The sequence below is a fragment of the Salvelinus alpinus genome, chromosome 1 (genome assembly GCF_045679555.1).
Source record: "Salvelinus alpinus chromosome 1, SLU_Salpinus.1, whole genome shotgun sequence".
NCBI classification, from domain to species: Eukaryota; Metazoa; Chordata; class Actinopteri; order Salmoniformes; family Salmonidae; genus Salvelinus; species Salvelinus alpinus.
The window spans coordinates 108,602,148-108,616,754 of NC_092086.1; the positions used below are offsets into that span (position 1 = coordinate 108,602,148).

The 14,607-nt window shown below is 45.8% G+C and overlaps 1 protein-coding gene across 6 annotated transcripts in view; it reads left to right on the plus strand.

Moving 5' to 3' along the window:
- Window positions 1–13,613: 13,613 nt before the first annotated feature.
- The window catches only part of LOC139538380 (guanine nucleotide exchange factor subunit RIC1-like), a 104,557-nt gene continuing 103,563 nt past the window's right edge, over window positions 13,614–14,607 (plus strand). For all 6 annotated transcript variants that reach the window (XR_011667724.1, XR_011667727.1, XR_011667725.1 and 3 more), the window contains exon 1: window positions 13,614–14,404. Coding sequence is in view for 1 of the 6 variants with exons in the window: in XM_071340360.1 (XP_071196461.1) it covers window positions 14,264–14,404 (141 nt within the window). In the remaining 5 variants the exon portion in view is untranslated. The remainder of the gene's footprint in view (window positions 14,405–14,607) is intronic.

Below are 14,607 nucleotides of genomic sequence, written 5' to 3' on the forward strand. Positions count from 1 at the left end.
CAACTTGATTGGAGTCCACCTGTGGAACATTCAATTAATTGGACATGATTTGGAAAGGCACACACCTGTCTATATAAGGTCACACAGTTGATAGTGCATGTCAGAGCAAAAACCAAGCCATGAGGTTGAAGGAATTGCCCGTAGAGCTCCGAGACAGGATTGTGTCGAGGCACAGATCTGGGGAAGGACACCAAAACAATTCTGCAGCATTGAAGGGCCCCAAGAACACAGTGGCCTCCATCATTCTTAAATGGAAGTTACGAAACACCAAGACTCTTTTTAGAGCTGGCCGCCGGCCAAACTGAGTAATCGGGGGAGAAGGACCTTGGTTAGGGAGGTGACCAGGAACCCGATGGGCGCTCTGAAGGAGCTCCAAAGTTCCTCTGTGGAGATGGGAGAATCTTCCAGAAGGACAACCATTTCTGCAGCACTCCACCAATCAGGCCTTTCAGGTAGAGTGGCAAGACGGAAGTCACTCCTCAGTCTAAGTCACATGACAGCCTGCTTGGAGTTTTCCAAAAGGCACCTAAAGACTCTCAGACCATGAGAAACAAGATTATCTGGTCTGATGAAACCAAGATTGAACCCTTTGACCTGAATGCCAAGCATCACGTCTGGAGGAAACCTGGCACCATCCCTACGGTGAAGCATGGTGGTGGCAGCATCATGCTGTGGGGATATTTTTCAGTGGCAGGGACTGGGAGACTAGTCAGGATCGAGGGAAAGATGAACGGAGCAAAGTACAGAGAGATCCTTGATGAAAACCTGCTCCAGAGCACTCAGGACCACAGACTGGGGCGAAGGTTCACCTTCCAACAGGACAACAACCTTAAGCACACAGCCAAGACAATGCAGGAGTGACTTCGGGACAAGTCTCTGAATGTCCTTGAGTGGCCCAGCCAGAGCCCGGACTTGAACCCGATTTAACATCTCTAACACTAAACATACAATTATGTATTTTACATTGAAAAGGAAGGTGAAATCTTATAGATAGTGGTTTTATAATTTGATTATACTATACATAGAAAGTATAAAAGTAATTTAACGCCTTTTAACCTTTCTTGGAGTATGCAGCTTTACTAGTTATTGTTTATGGTCCTCTCATGATAAATATTATTATCATTATTTAATACTTTCGGGGATTACGTAGATTACATTTTAGATTACATGATGTAGTTACATTTAAGAAGTTTAAAGGGGAAATCAGGAGTTGCGTCCATTTTTGGAATTATAAATTAATGATATGACTCTTGTTGGTGAAAATTGGGAGCCGGCTCGCATATCAGAAGAGCTTAATCTATTTATATATATTTAAAAAAAAAAATAAGATATGAATAATCAAAAGATTTAAATGAATAGAATTAACTAATTCAAAGAACGAAAAAATAAATAAAATAACATAGGCCTAAATGCTCAAGCGCACACACATTCGTTCTGACTGTCTGCTTAGACTAACAGCCTCACCTGTTGTTCCTGTCAGTCAGAGACGCAGTGTCAACCAATGAACGTGAGGGAGGGCCGAGCCAATTCACTCACAGTCACACACTTAGCAGCCGAGGAGAGAGAGGAAGGACAGCTGTGAAAACAACAGCTGGAAAATGAAGCACTGTGCTCATGATGCCATCTATTTTGTGAAGTGCACCAGTCCCTCCTGCAGCAAAGCACCCCCACAACATGATGCTGCCTCCCCCGTGCTTCACGGTTGGGATGGTGTTCTTCGGCTTGCAAGTCTCCCCCTTTTTCCTCCAAACATAACGATGGTCATTATGGCCAAACAGCTCTATTTTTGTTTCATCAGACCAGAGGACATTTCTCCAAAAAGTACGATGTTTGTCCCCATGTGCAGTTGCAAACCGTAGTCTGGCTTTTTTATGGCGGTTTTGGAGCAGTGGCTTCTTTCTTGCTGAGCGGCCTTTCAGGTTATGTCGATATAGGACTCGTTTTACAGTGGATATAGATACTTTTGAACCTGTTTCCTCCAGCATCTTCACAAGGTCCTTTGCTGTTGTTCTGGGATAGATTTGCACTTTTCGCACCAAAGTACGTTCATCTCAAGGAGACAGAACGATTCTCCTTCCTGAGTGGTATGACGGCTGCGTGGTCCCATGGTGTTTATACTTGCATACTATTGTTTGTACAGATGAAAGTGGTGCCTTCAGGCGTTTGGAAATTGCTCCCAAGGATGAACCAGACTTGTGGAGGTCTACAAAAAAAACTTCTGAGGTCTTGGCGGATTTCTTTTGATTTTCCGATGATGTCAAGCAAAGAGGCACTGAGTTTGAAGGTAGGCCTTGAAATACATCCACAGGTACACCTCCAATTGACTCAAATTATGTAAATTAACCTGTCAAAAGCTTCTAAAGCCATGACATAATTTTCTGTATCTTTCCAAGCTGTTTAAAGGCACAGTCAACTTTGTGTATGTAAAGTTCTGACCAACTGGAATTGTGATACAGTGAATTATAAGTGAAATAATCTGTCTGTAAACAATTGTTGGAAAAATGACTTGAGTCATGCACAAAGTAGATATCCTAACCGACTTGCCAAAACTGTAGTTTGTTAACAAGACATTTGTGGAGTGGTTGAAAAACTAGTTTTAATGACTCCAACCTAAGTGTATGTAAACTTCCGACTTCAACTGTATGTGTATATGAGCAGTAGATGAGAATGTAGTACCAGTAGACAAAACATGAACCTGAACAAATAAGTTACTGTTCTCTCTTTTCAGCTATGTGACAGCATCAAAACTTATGCTCCTGTGTAAGGGTCTGCAGCGAATCACAGCCAGCCGCCAGAGAGAAGCAAATGTAATCACAGGACATGTGACAGAGTTGATGGACACCCAATGTTCATCAATGGACAGAAAGTTCCACAGAATGGAATATAGTCACGTGCTATCAGAAAACGCTGCACTTGACCCCAGGTTTAAGAAGTTAGCCTTCAGTGATCTAATCCAAGATGGATTATCTAATCCAAGATGGCGTAGCAGTAGGACGTGTGTGTTTGTCCTGGTCTTATCCCGTGTAAATAGCTGGTCTTCTTTGTATATATCTTTCAGCGATTGTGTGCAGATATGTAGCGGAGTCAGGCGCAGGACACAGGTGTTGAGCAACACAACGGAGTTTACTCAAAATACAAGCAAAACTCCACATAGGAATAATAACAAACACACTAGCACATACAACAACCACTAACGACACAAACAATCACGGACAGAACAGAAATGTATGCCAGAGGATTAAATCGGGAACATGATAGGGGAATTGAAACCAGGTGTGTGTAATACAGACAAAACAAAACGAAACTGAAACATGGATCGGTGGTGACTAGAAAGCCGTTGACGTCGACCGCCGAACACCACCCGAACAAGAAGGGCCGACTTCGGCGAAAGTCGTGACAGTACCCCCCCATTGACGCGCGGCTCCAGCAGCGCGCCGACACCGGCCGCGGGGACGACCCGGAGGGCGAGGTGCAGGGCGATCCGGGTGGAGACGGTGAAACTCCTGTAACATTGAAGGATCTAGAATGTCCTCCACCGGTACCCAGCATCTCTCCTCCGGGCCGTACCCCTCCCACTCCACGAGGTACTGAAGGCCCCTCGCCCGACGCCTTGAGTCCATGATGGCTCGTACGGTATACGCCGGGACCCTCTCGATGTCCAGAGGGGGCGGAGGAACCTCCCGCACCTCAGACTGCTGGAGCGGACCAGCCACCACCGGCCTGAGGAGAGACACATGGAACGAGAGGTTAATGTGATAATCAGGGGGGAGTTGTAACCTATAACAAACCTCGTTCAGTCTCCTCAGGACTTTGAATGGCCCCACAAACCGCGGACCCAGCTTCCGGCAGGGCAGGTGAAGGGGCAGGTTTCGGGTCGAGAGCCAGACCCGATCGGGTCGAGAACCGCCTCACTGCGGTGGCGGTCGGCACTCGCCTTTTGCCTCCTGATGGCCCGTTGTAGCCGCACATGGGCAGCGTTCCATTTATCCTCTGAGTGTCGAAACCATTCATCCACCGCAGGAGCCTCAATCTGGCTCTGATGCCATGGTGCCAGGACCGGCTGATAACCCAGCACACACTGAAAAGGTGATAGGTTGGTAGAGGAGTGGCGGAGGGAGTTTTGGGCCATCGCCGCCCAGGGGATGTAAACCGCCCACTCCCCCGGCCGGTCCTGGCAATAGGACCACAGAAACCTACCCACATCCTGGTTGACTCTTTCCACCTGCCCGTTACTCTCGGGGTGGAAACCTGAGGTAAGGCTGACCGAGACTTCCAGGCGTTCCATAAACGCCCTCCAGACTCTAGACATGAATTGGGGACCCCGATCAGAAACTATATCCTCAGGCACCCCGTAGTGCCGGAATACGTGGGTGAACAGGGCTTCCGCAGTTTGTAGAGCCGTAGGGAGACCGGGCAAAGGAAGGAGACGGCAGGACTTAGAAAACCGATCCACAACGACCAGGATCGTGGTGTTACCCCGCGACGGGGGAAGATCCGTCACGAAATCCACCGATAGGTGTGACCACGGTCGCTGTGGAACGGGAAGGGGTTGTAATTTCCCTCTGGGCAGATGTCTAGGTGCCTTGCACTGTGCGCATACCGAACAGGAGGAAACATAAACCCTCACGTCCTTAGCTAAAGTGGGCCACCAGTACTTCCCAGCAAGGCAGCGCACCGTCCGACCGAGGCCAGGATGACCAGAGGAGGGTGACGTGTGAGCCCAACAGATCAAACGATCGCGGACATCAAACGGAACGTACAGACGCCAGACACGTACAGATGTCCGTGTCCACCTCCCACACCACAGGTGCCACCAGGCGAGAGGCTGGAATTATGGGAGTGGGATCTGTGGACCGCTCCTCTGTATCATACAGCCGGGACAGTGCGTCTGCCTTAACGTTCTGGGAACCTGGTTTGTAGGAAAGGGTGAAAACAAAACGGGTGAAAAACATGGCCCACCTTGCCTGGCGAGGGTTCATTCTCCTCGCCGCCAGGATGTACTCCAGATTGCGGTGGTCAGTCCAAATGAGAAAAGGGTGTCTAGCCCCCTCAAGCCAATGTCTCCACGCTTTCAGAGCCATGACAACAGCCAACAACTCCCGGTCCCCCACATCATAGTTTCGCTCCGCCGGGCTGAGCTTCTTCGAAAAGAATGCACAGGGGCGGAGCTTTAGCGGCGTACCCGAGCACTGAGACAGCACAGCCCCTATCCCTGCCTCGGACGCGTCCACCTCAACTATGAACGCTAAGGAGGGATCAGGATGAGCCAGCACGGGAGCCGAGGTAAACAGAGCCTTCAGGTGACCAAAAGCCCTGTCCGCCCCAGCTGTCCACTGCAGTCGCACCGGTCCCCCCTTCAGCAGTGAGGTAATTGGAGATGCTACCTGACCAAAACCCCAGATAAATCTCCGGTAGTAGTTGGCAAACCCTAAAAACCGCTGCACCTCCTTTACCGTGGTTGGAGTCGGCCAATTACGCACGGCTGAAATGCGGTCATTCTCCATCTCCACCCCTGACACGGACAGGCGGTACCCTAGGAAGGAGATGGACTGTTGGAAGAACAGACATTTCTCAGCCTTGACGTACAGGTCATGTTCCAACAGTCGACCAAGCACCCTGCGCACCAGGGACACATGCTCGGCGCGTGTAGCGGAGTATATTAGAATGTCATTTATATACACCCTGCCCGTGCAGGTCCCTGAAAATCTCATCTACAAAGGATTGGAAGACTGATGGAGCATTCATTAACCCGTACGGCATGACGAGGTACTCATAATGCCCAGAAGTGGTGCTAAATTCTGTCTTCCACTCATCTCCCGCCTTGATACGCACCAGGTTGTAAGCGCTCCTGAGGTCCAATTTTGTGAAGAAGCACGCCCCATGTAATGACTCGGTCATACTGGCTATGAGTGGTAGCGGGTAACTGTATTTTACCGTGATCTTATTTAAACCTCGATAATCAATACACGGGCGCAAACCTCCATCCTTCTTCTTCACAAAAAAATAACTTGAGGAGACAGGTGAGATGGAAGGCTGAATGTATCCCTGTCCCAGAGATTCGGTGACATATGTCTCCATAGCCACCGTCTCCTCCTGTGACAGAGGATACGCGTGACTCCTGGGAAGTGCAGCTTCTACCAAGAGATCTATCGCACAATCCCCCGGTCGATGGGGTGGTAATTGAGTCGCCTTCTTTTTACAGAAGGCGAGTGCCAAATCGGCATATTCGGGGGGAATGTGCATGGTGGAAACCTGGTTTGGACTTTCCACCGTAGTGGCACCTAAGGAAACACCTACACACCTCCCTGAACACTGACAGGACCATCCCTTGAGAGCCCTCTGTTGCCACGAAATAATCGGATCATGAGAGGCCAACCAGGGAAGACCCAACACAACAGGAAAGGCAGGAGAGTCGATCAGGAAGAGACTAATTCTCTCCTCGTGATCCCCCTGCGTTCTCATAGCAATGGGCGCTGTGACCTCCCCAATCAGCCCCGACCCCAAAGGACGACTATCTAAGGCGTGTACAGGGAAGGGAACATCAACAGGAACAATAGGGATCCCTAATCTATGTGCCAAGGAGCGGTCAATAAAGTTCCCAGCTGCGCCTGAATCTACTAGCGCCTTATGCTGGGGATGCGGGGAAAACTCAGGAAATTCTATAGGTAACCACATGTGTGTGCCATTTACCCGTTGATGTCTTAGCTCTCCTGATCAACACCTGTGTTTGCTTTATGCCTCTCTCTAATGTCAATATGCCTTGTCTACTGCTGTCTTGGCTAGTTCTTATTGTTTTATTTCACTGTAGAGCCTTCAGTCCCACTCAAAATGCCTTAGATAGCTCTTATGTCCCACCCCACACACATGCAGAGACCTCACCTGGCTTAACTGGTGTCTCCAGAGACGAAACCTCTCTCATCGTCACTCAACGCCTAGGTTTACCTCCACTGTACTCACATCCTACCATACCATTGTCTGTACATTATGCCCTGAATCTATTCTACCACGCCCATAAATGTGCTCCTTATATTCTCTGTCCCCAACGCACTAGATGACCAGTTCTTATAGCCTTTAGCCGTACCCTTATCCTACTCCTCCTCTGTTCCTCTGGTGATGTAGAGGTTAACTCAGGCCCTGTAGCCCCCAATTCCACTCCTATTCCCCAGGCGCTATCATTTGTTGACTTCTGTAAACGTAAAAGCCTTGGTTTCATGCATGTTAACATCAGAAGCCTCCTCCCTAAGTTTGTTTTATTCACTGCTCTAGCACACTCCGCCAACCCTGATGTCTTAGCTGTGTCTGAATCCTGGCTTAGGAAGGCCACCAAGAATTCTGAAATGTCCATCCCCAACTACAACAATTTCTGCCAAGATAGGACTGCCAAAGGGGGTGGAGTTGCAATCTACAGAGATAGCCTGCAGAGTTCTGTCATGCTATCCAGGTATGTGCCCAAACAGTTCGAGCTTCTACTTTTAAAAATCCACCTTTCCAGAAACAAGTCTCTCACTGTTGCCGCTTGTTATAGACCCCCCTCAGCCCCCAACTGTGCCCTGGACACCATATGTGAATTTATTGTCCCCCATTTATCTTCAGAGTTTGTACTGTTAGGTGACCTAAACTGGGATATGCTTAACACCCCGGCCGTCCTACAATCTAAGATAGATGCCCATCAATCTCAAATTATCAAGGAACCTACCAAGTACAACCCTAAATCCGTAAACACGGGCACCGTCATAGATATCATCCTGACCAACCTGCCCTCTAAATATATCTCTGCTGTCTTCAACCAGGATCTCAGCGATCACTGCCTCATTGCCTGCGTCCGTAATGGGTCCGCGGTCAAACAACCACCCCTCATCACTGTCAAACGCTCCCTAAAACACTTTAGCGAGCAGGCCTTTCTAATCGACCTGGCCTGGGTATCCTGGAACGATATTGACCTCATTCCGTCAGTAGAGGATGCCTGGTTATTCTTTAAAAGTGCTTTCCTCACCATCTTAAATAAGCATGCCCCATTCAATTTTTTTTTACTTGACTGCCCTTAACCAGCACAAAAACATCCTGTGGCGTACTGCATTAGCATCGAATAGCCCCCGCGATATGCAACTTTTCAGGGAAGTTAGGAACCAATATACACAGGCAGTTAGGAAAGCAAAGGCTAGCTTTTTCAAACAGAAATTTGCATCCTGTAGCAGAAACTCCAAAAAGTTCTGGGACACATGGAGAATAAGAGCACCTCCTCCCAACTGCCCACTGCACTGAGGCAAGGAAACACAGTCACCACCGATAAATCTACTATAATCGAGAATTTTTTTAATAAGTATTTTTCTACGGCTGGCTATGCTTTCCACCTGGCTACCCCTACCCCGGTCAAAAGCTCTGCACCCCCCACAGCAACTTGCCCAATCCTCCCCCATTTCTCCTTCACCCAAATCCAGATAACTGATGTTCTGAAAGAGCTGAAAAATCTGGACCCCTACAAATCAGCTGGGCTAGACAATCTGGACCCTCTCTTTCTAAAATTATCCACCCGCAATTGTTGCAACCCCTATTACTAGCCTGTTCAACCTCTCTTTCGTATCGTCTGAGATCCCTAAAGATTGGAAAGCTGCCGCGGTCATCACCCTCTTCAAAGGGGTAAGCACTCTAGACCCAAACTGTTACAGACCTATATCTATCCTACCCTGCCTTTCTGTCACGTTCCTGAACTTATTTTCCTTTGTTTAGCTTTGTTTAGTTGGTCAGGACGTGAGCTGGGTGGGCAGTCTATGTTATTTGTTTCTTGTGTAGGTTCATTTGTTAATTAGCCTTATATGGTTCTCAATCAGGGGCAGGTGTTTGACGTTTCCTCTGATTGAGAACCATGTTAAGGTAGGCTGTTCACACCGTTTGTTGGTGGGTGATTGTCTTCCGTGTCTGTGTATGTACCACACGGGACTGTTTCGTTTGTTTAGTCTGTTCCTGTTCGTGCGTTCTTCGTGTTATGTAAGTTCTCATGTCCAGGTCGGTCTACGTCGTTTTTGTTATTTTGTAATTTATCAAGTGTGCTTCGTGTTCGTCTTGTTTAAATGAATTCATTATGTATTCCACAAAAGCTGCGTTTTGGTCCGATCCCTGCTCCTCCTCAGACGAGGAGGAGAACAATCGTTACACTTTCTAAAGTCTTCGAAAGCAAAGTTAACTAACAGATCACCTACCATTTCGAATCCCACTCTACCTTCTCCGCAATGCAATCTGGTTTTCCGAGCGGGTCATGGGTGCACCTCAGTCACGCTCAAGGTCCTAAACCATATCATAACCGCCATCAATAAAATACATTACTGTGCAGCCATCTTCATTGACCTGGCCAAGGCTTTCGACTCTGTCAATCACCACATTCAAATGACTGCCTCGCCTGGTTCACCAACTACTTCTCAGACAGAGTTCAGTGTGTCAAATCGGAGGGCCTGTCGTCCGGACCTCTGGCAGTCTCTATGGGGGTGCCACAGGGTTCAATTCTCGGGCTGACTCTTTTCTCTGTATACATCAATGCTGTCGCTCTTGCTGCTGGTGATTCTCTGATCCACCTCTACGCAGACGACACCATTTTGTATACTTCTGGCCCTTCATTGGACACTGTGTTAACTAACCTCCAGACGAGCTTCAATGCCATACAACTCTCCTTCAGTGGCCTCCAACTGCTCTTAAATGCAAGTGAAACTAAATGCATGCTCTTCAACTGATCACTGCCCGCACCCGCCTGCCCGACTAGCATCACTACTCTGGACGGTTCTGACTTAGAATATGTGGACAACTACAAATACCTAGGTGTCTGGCTAGACTGTAAACTCTCCTTCCAGACTCACATTAAGCATCTCCAATCCAAAATTACATCTAGAATTGGTTTCCTATTTAACAACAAAGCATCCTTCACTCATGCTGCCCAACATACCCTGTAAAACTGACTATCCTACCGATCCTTGACTTCAGCGACGTCATTTACAAAATAGCCTCCAACACTCTACTCAGCAAACTGGATGTAGTCTATCACACTGTCGTCCGTTTTGTCACCAAAGCCCCATATTCTACCCACCACTGCGACCTGTATGCTCTCGTTGGCTGGCCCTCGCTTCATATTTGTTGCCAAACCCACTGGCTCCAGGTCATCTATAAGTCTTTGCTCGGTAAAGCCCCGCCTTATCTCAGCTCACTGGTCACCATAGCAGCACCTACCTGTAGCACGCGCTCCATTAGCCTGGAGTCTTATATCTTCCTCACTAACTTTAAGCATCAGCTCTCAGAGCAGCTTACCGATCATTGCACCTGTACACAGCCCATCTGTAAATAGCCCACCCAACTTCCTCATTCCCATATTGTTATTATTTTTTTCTTCTCCTTTGCACCCCAGTATCTCTATTTGCACATTCATCTTCTGCACATCTATCACTCCAGTGTTTAATTGCTAAATTGTAATTATTTCACCACTATGGCCTATTTATTGCCTTACCTCCCTAATCTTACTACATTTGCACACACTGTATATAGATTTTTCTATTGTGTTATTGACTGTACGTATGTGTTGTTTGTGTCGCACTGCTTTGCTTTATCTTGGCTAGGTCACAGTTGCAAATGAGAACTTGTTCTCAACTGGCCTACCTGGTTAAATAAGGGTGAAATAAAATAAAATAAAAATGCCAGAGCGATTGATGAGGCTCTTCAAAGAATAACCTCAGCAGCAGGGAGGGACAGCCCCAGCAGTCAGCTGGCTCAGGCACCAGGGCACCAGGAAGAAGAGGGAGCAGATGGAGCAGAAGCACCAGCAGTAGTGCTACAAACGTCTGCTGTTTGGATGCTGTTTGACGAGAGAGGAACTGGGGATGCAGCACGAAGGAATAATGGAGGTTCAATCCTATTTGGAGGAACCCCTCCACCAAAGATCTGCAGGTCCTCTGAGCTGGTGGAAGAACAAGGGCTCTGTCTACCCACGGCTTACTAAAGTCATGACAGGAAGACTGCATAGTGGCCACATCCGTTTCCTCTGAGAGGGTCTTCTCGAAAACGGGACAAATAATTACTGAGAGAAGAAACCGCATCAGCCCCTCGAAAGTGAGGCAGCTTGCATTTCTAAATGCAAATCTCTCATAAAAGCAAAATATGGTCAGCATTGCTGTGTGCTGCTGGTTATAACATGGCAATAAAGAAGAGAGAGAAAAGAAGGACCAGTTTAATGTTTTAAGTGGGATGCTGCAGTTTTGCACATTGTCATTTATTTTTCTTTGATATGGTGCAATATTTTATTATTATGTTGTTCAGATTGTATTCGTTTTGAATTGTTACATTTAATATGCACTTTGTTTATATACATAAAAATATATATACTTTAAATGCACATGTGTAATAGCGTCCTTCTTTTTTACATTTATTTCAATTTGTGGGATGCTGCAGTTTTGCAAATTGTTATTTATTTTTCTTTGATATGGTGCAATATTTTATTATTATGCTGTTCAGATTGTATTCGTTTTGAATGGTTAGTTTTATATGCACTTTGTTTATATACATTAAAAAGTTATACTTTAAATGCAAATGTTTAATAGCATTATTTTTCATAACAATACAATACATTGTGGTTAAGGTAGAGTATGATTTCATTTAATAATTTAATTAGAATTGTTTTAACATCAATCATAGTCAAACTATCGCAAACTGTTTGACTTGAAAAAATACAAAACATATTTTTTTAAAGAGCCGTTTGTGAGCCAAAAGAGATGTCTCTTTTTGGTGAGCTGAGCCGAACGAGCCAGCTCACTATAAAGAGACGGAATGCCCATCACAACTTTGTAGAGTTCAAACTTTCCGACCTGAAAATCACTGACGTCATAATTTCGCTCGTATTTTTTCGAGTTCCCAGTTGTCTTGAAAGCACCAATAACTGACAACAAAATAATCCCTATTTTGGTTCTCCCATGGAAAAGTCTGGGGGTTTCCAGTGCGCCAAACCACTAACCTTAAAACATGTTTTTTGGGAAGTAGAGAGCACACACTAGTTGTCATTTGTACAATGCTAAACTCAAGTGGGAGCATTGAACTACAACATATGGGCAGTAATCGATCTCCCTACATATGCCCATGTACTGTAGTTTATGTAACCCATGGTTACGTGAATCATCAGATCTAAGACATCTGTTTGATATTTTTGATGCTTTGTCCCAGGGGGTGAATTCCTACATTTCTGTTTAATTATTGTGTATCTAGGTTGAGTGGTGAAGGAAGTTACTGTGTGCAGCCAAATCTCAGAAACTTACATTGAGACAAATTTTAATGCACAACCCTTATTAGGTCTATCTCAAATTCTTGTTGTTATTTCTGTTGAAAAGTGAAGTATAATGACACACTTCAGAGTTAGAATTTATTTCGCAGTTGTTCGATTTGAAGAAAAATACATGTTAGATGGTGTAGAGAGCTTGTCAGGTCAAATCAAATCAAATTTTATTTGTCACATGCGCCGAATACAACAGGTATCCGAATACAACCTTACAGTGAAATGCTTACTTACAAGCCCTTAACCAACAATGTAATTTTAAGAAAAATTGCAAAAAAAGTAAGAAATAAAAGTAAGAAATAATTAAAGAGCAGCATTAAAATACCAATAGCGAGGCTATATACAGCTGGGTACCGGTACAGAGTCAATGTGCGGGGGCATCGGTTAGTCGAGGTAATTGAGGAAATATGTACATATAGGTAGAGTTATTAAAGTGACTATGCATAGATAATAACAGAGAGTAGCAGCAGTGTGAACAGACAATTTTTAGGGCCTTCCTCTGTGGTACTTCATTTGATACAAAGTATATAAATGTGAGATAAAATATAACCAGAAACACTCATTCTAAGTGCAACCAAAGATTACATTGAATTACAGTACATTAGTTTCTCCACTGCACTGTCGGAGCTAGAAGCGCAAGCATTTCGCTACACTCGCAATAACATCTGCTAATCACGTGTATGTGACCAAAACAATTTGATTTACAGGTCTCTCTTGTGCAAGCCTCCCTTATCACCGCCAGAGTGGAGCAACGAGCCATTCGGGGGAGTTCGTAAATTCACTCTGGAGTGCCAAAGTGCAAATTCAGAGCTTTTTTTTAGGTTGTCCGTTCGTATATTCGGGGCGTTCAGAGCGCACACTGAACGCTCTGGCCGAGGAGTAAGGATGATCCGAGCGTCATGACCTCACGATGGCAGTCAAGCACCCAAGCTAACTGGCTAAAGTTGGCTAGTTTGCTATCTACTGCCAGACACAAATGAGAGAACACCTCACTCTGGACATTTTACTCGACCTAGCAGAGCTGGTTAGAGTGTTTTCTTGTTATCTAGAGGGTTAGTGACTGTAACTGTGTTATGGCAACAATGTAATTCCGTTTTTAGCCGATGTTTACTTGCACCTGTCATAACCAATTTTAGGGCGTTCGTAAATTCCTCAATGTACTATTCGCTCGCAAACCAGAGTGTTCTGAAATTGGAGCCGATTACCACAGTGAATACGATTGCACCCCAAATTTGAAGTTCACGAGAAAATTACGTCAGATGTCTCGTTCTGCGCAAACTTCTGCCACGTTCAAAACAACTGGGAACTCGGAAATCTCTGACTTCCGAGGGTTCAAGACATCTGAGAACCCGTAAAAAACGAGCCTCGACTGGGAAAAATCGTTTTGAACTGTCATCCAACTGGGAACTCCAAGTCGGAAACTCGGACATTTTTCTAGAGCTCCGACTTTCCGACCTGAAATGAAGATCACCGACGTCATGAGATGACCTCGGTTATTTCTGAGTTCCCAGTTGTCTTGAAAGCACCATTCACACGGGGCAGAGGCCTCTTCGGGGATAGCGAATCGGAGTGAGGATAGCAAACATAATCGCTAAAGATGGCGACGGAGAGAGACACCGAAGAGAATACTGCATGTATTATCATCGCTAAATGTTTTTTTAGATAGGTGGACACGCAAAATACCGAGAGCTTTTAAGTTGAAGTCCCGTGTGCACACATGATTTGTTTTTCACTGGAGCGCCCAAGTTCCATGTCAAGTTAGCAGTGTTGGCTAGCTAGCCTTGTTGGATTCTCAATCGGGACGAATGTCGTTGGAATGCAAATAGATTTTATGAGCGATTAAATTTGCTACAAACTGTCCATGAAGCTATTGGACAACATCGTCTCTTACTTTGGAATACAGCTAGTCAGCCTTTCAACAGGACCCGCGACACGGCGAGTGTTGAGTCGAAGTGACTGACCGTCATGTATTTTTTAACTGGCTGGCCTCGGAGGCTACTTTGTCCACTGAAAAGTGAAGAAGAACCGTTTCATGTTCAACCCAGCTCCCAGAGGTTTTACTTCGCTGTATTGTCCGAGACTCAACTAAGCGTCTGGTTTAGTCGGGTAAGCACCGAAGGAATTACTGACGAGCTGGCTAGCCGCTAACGTTAACTAGCAGTTGTTAGCCAGTGATCAAGTTGGATAGTTAAGTTTGGTCTGTGCACTTTGGTTGCCGCGTCACTGACTTTTTTTTAGGTAATGGCACGGCATTTAGCTAACTAACGTTAGCTGTCATGCATACATGAATTTGGAAAAATAAAATACAA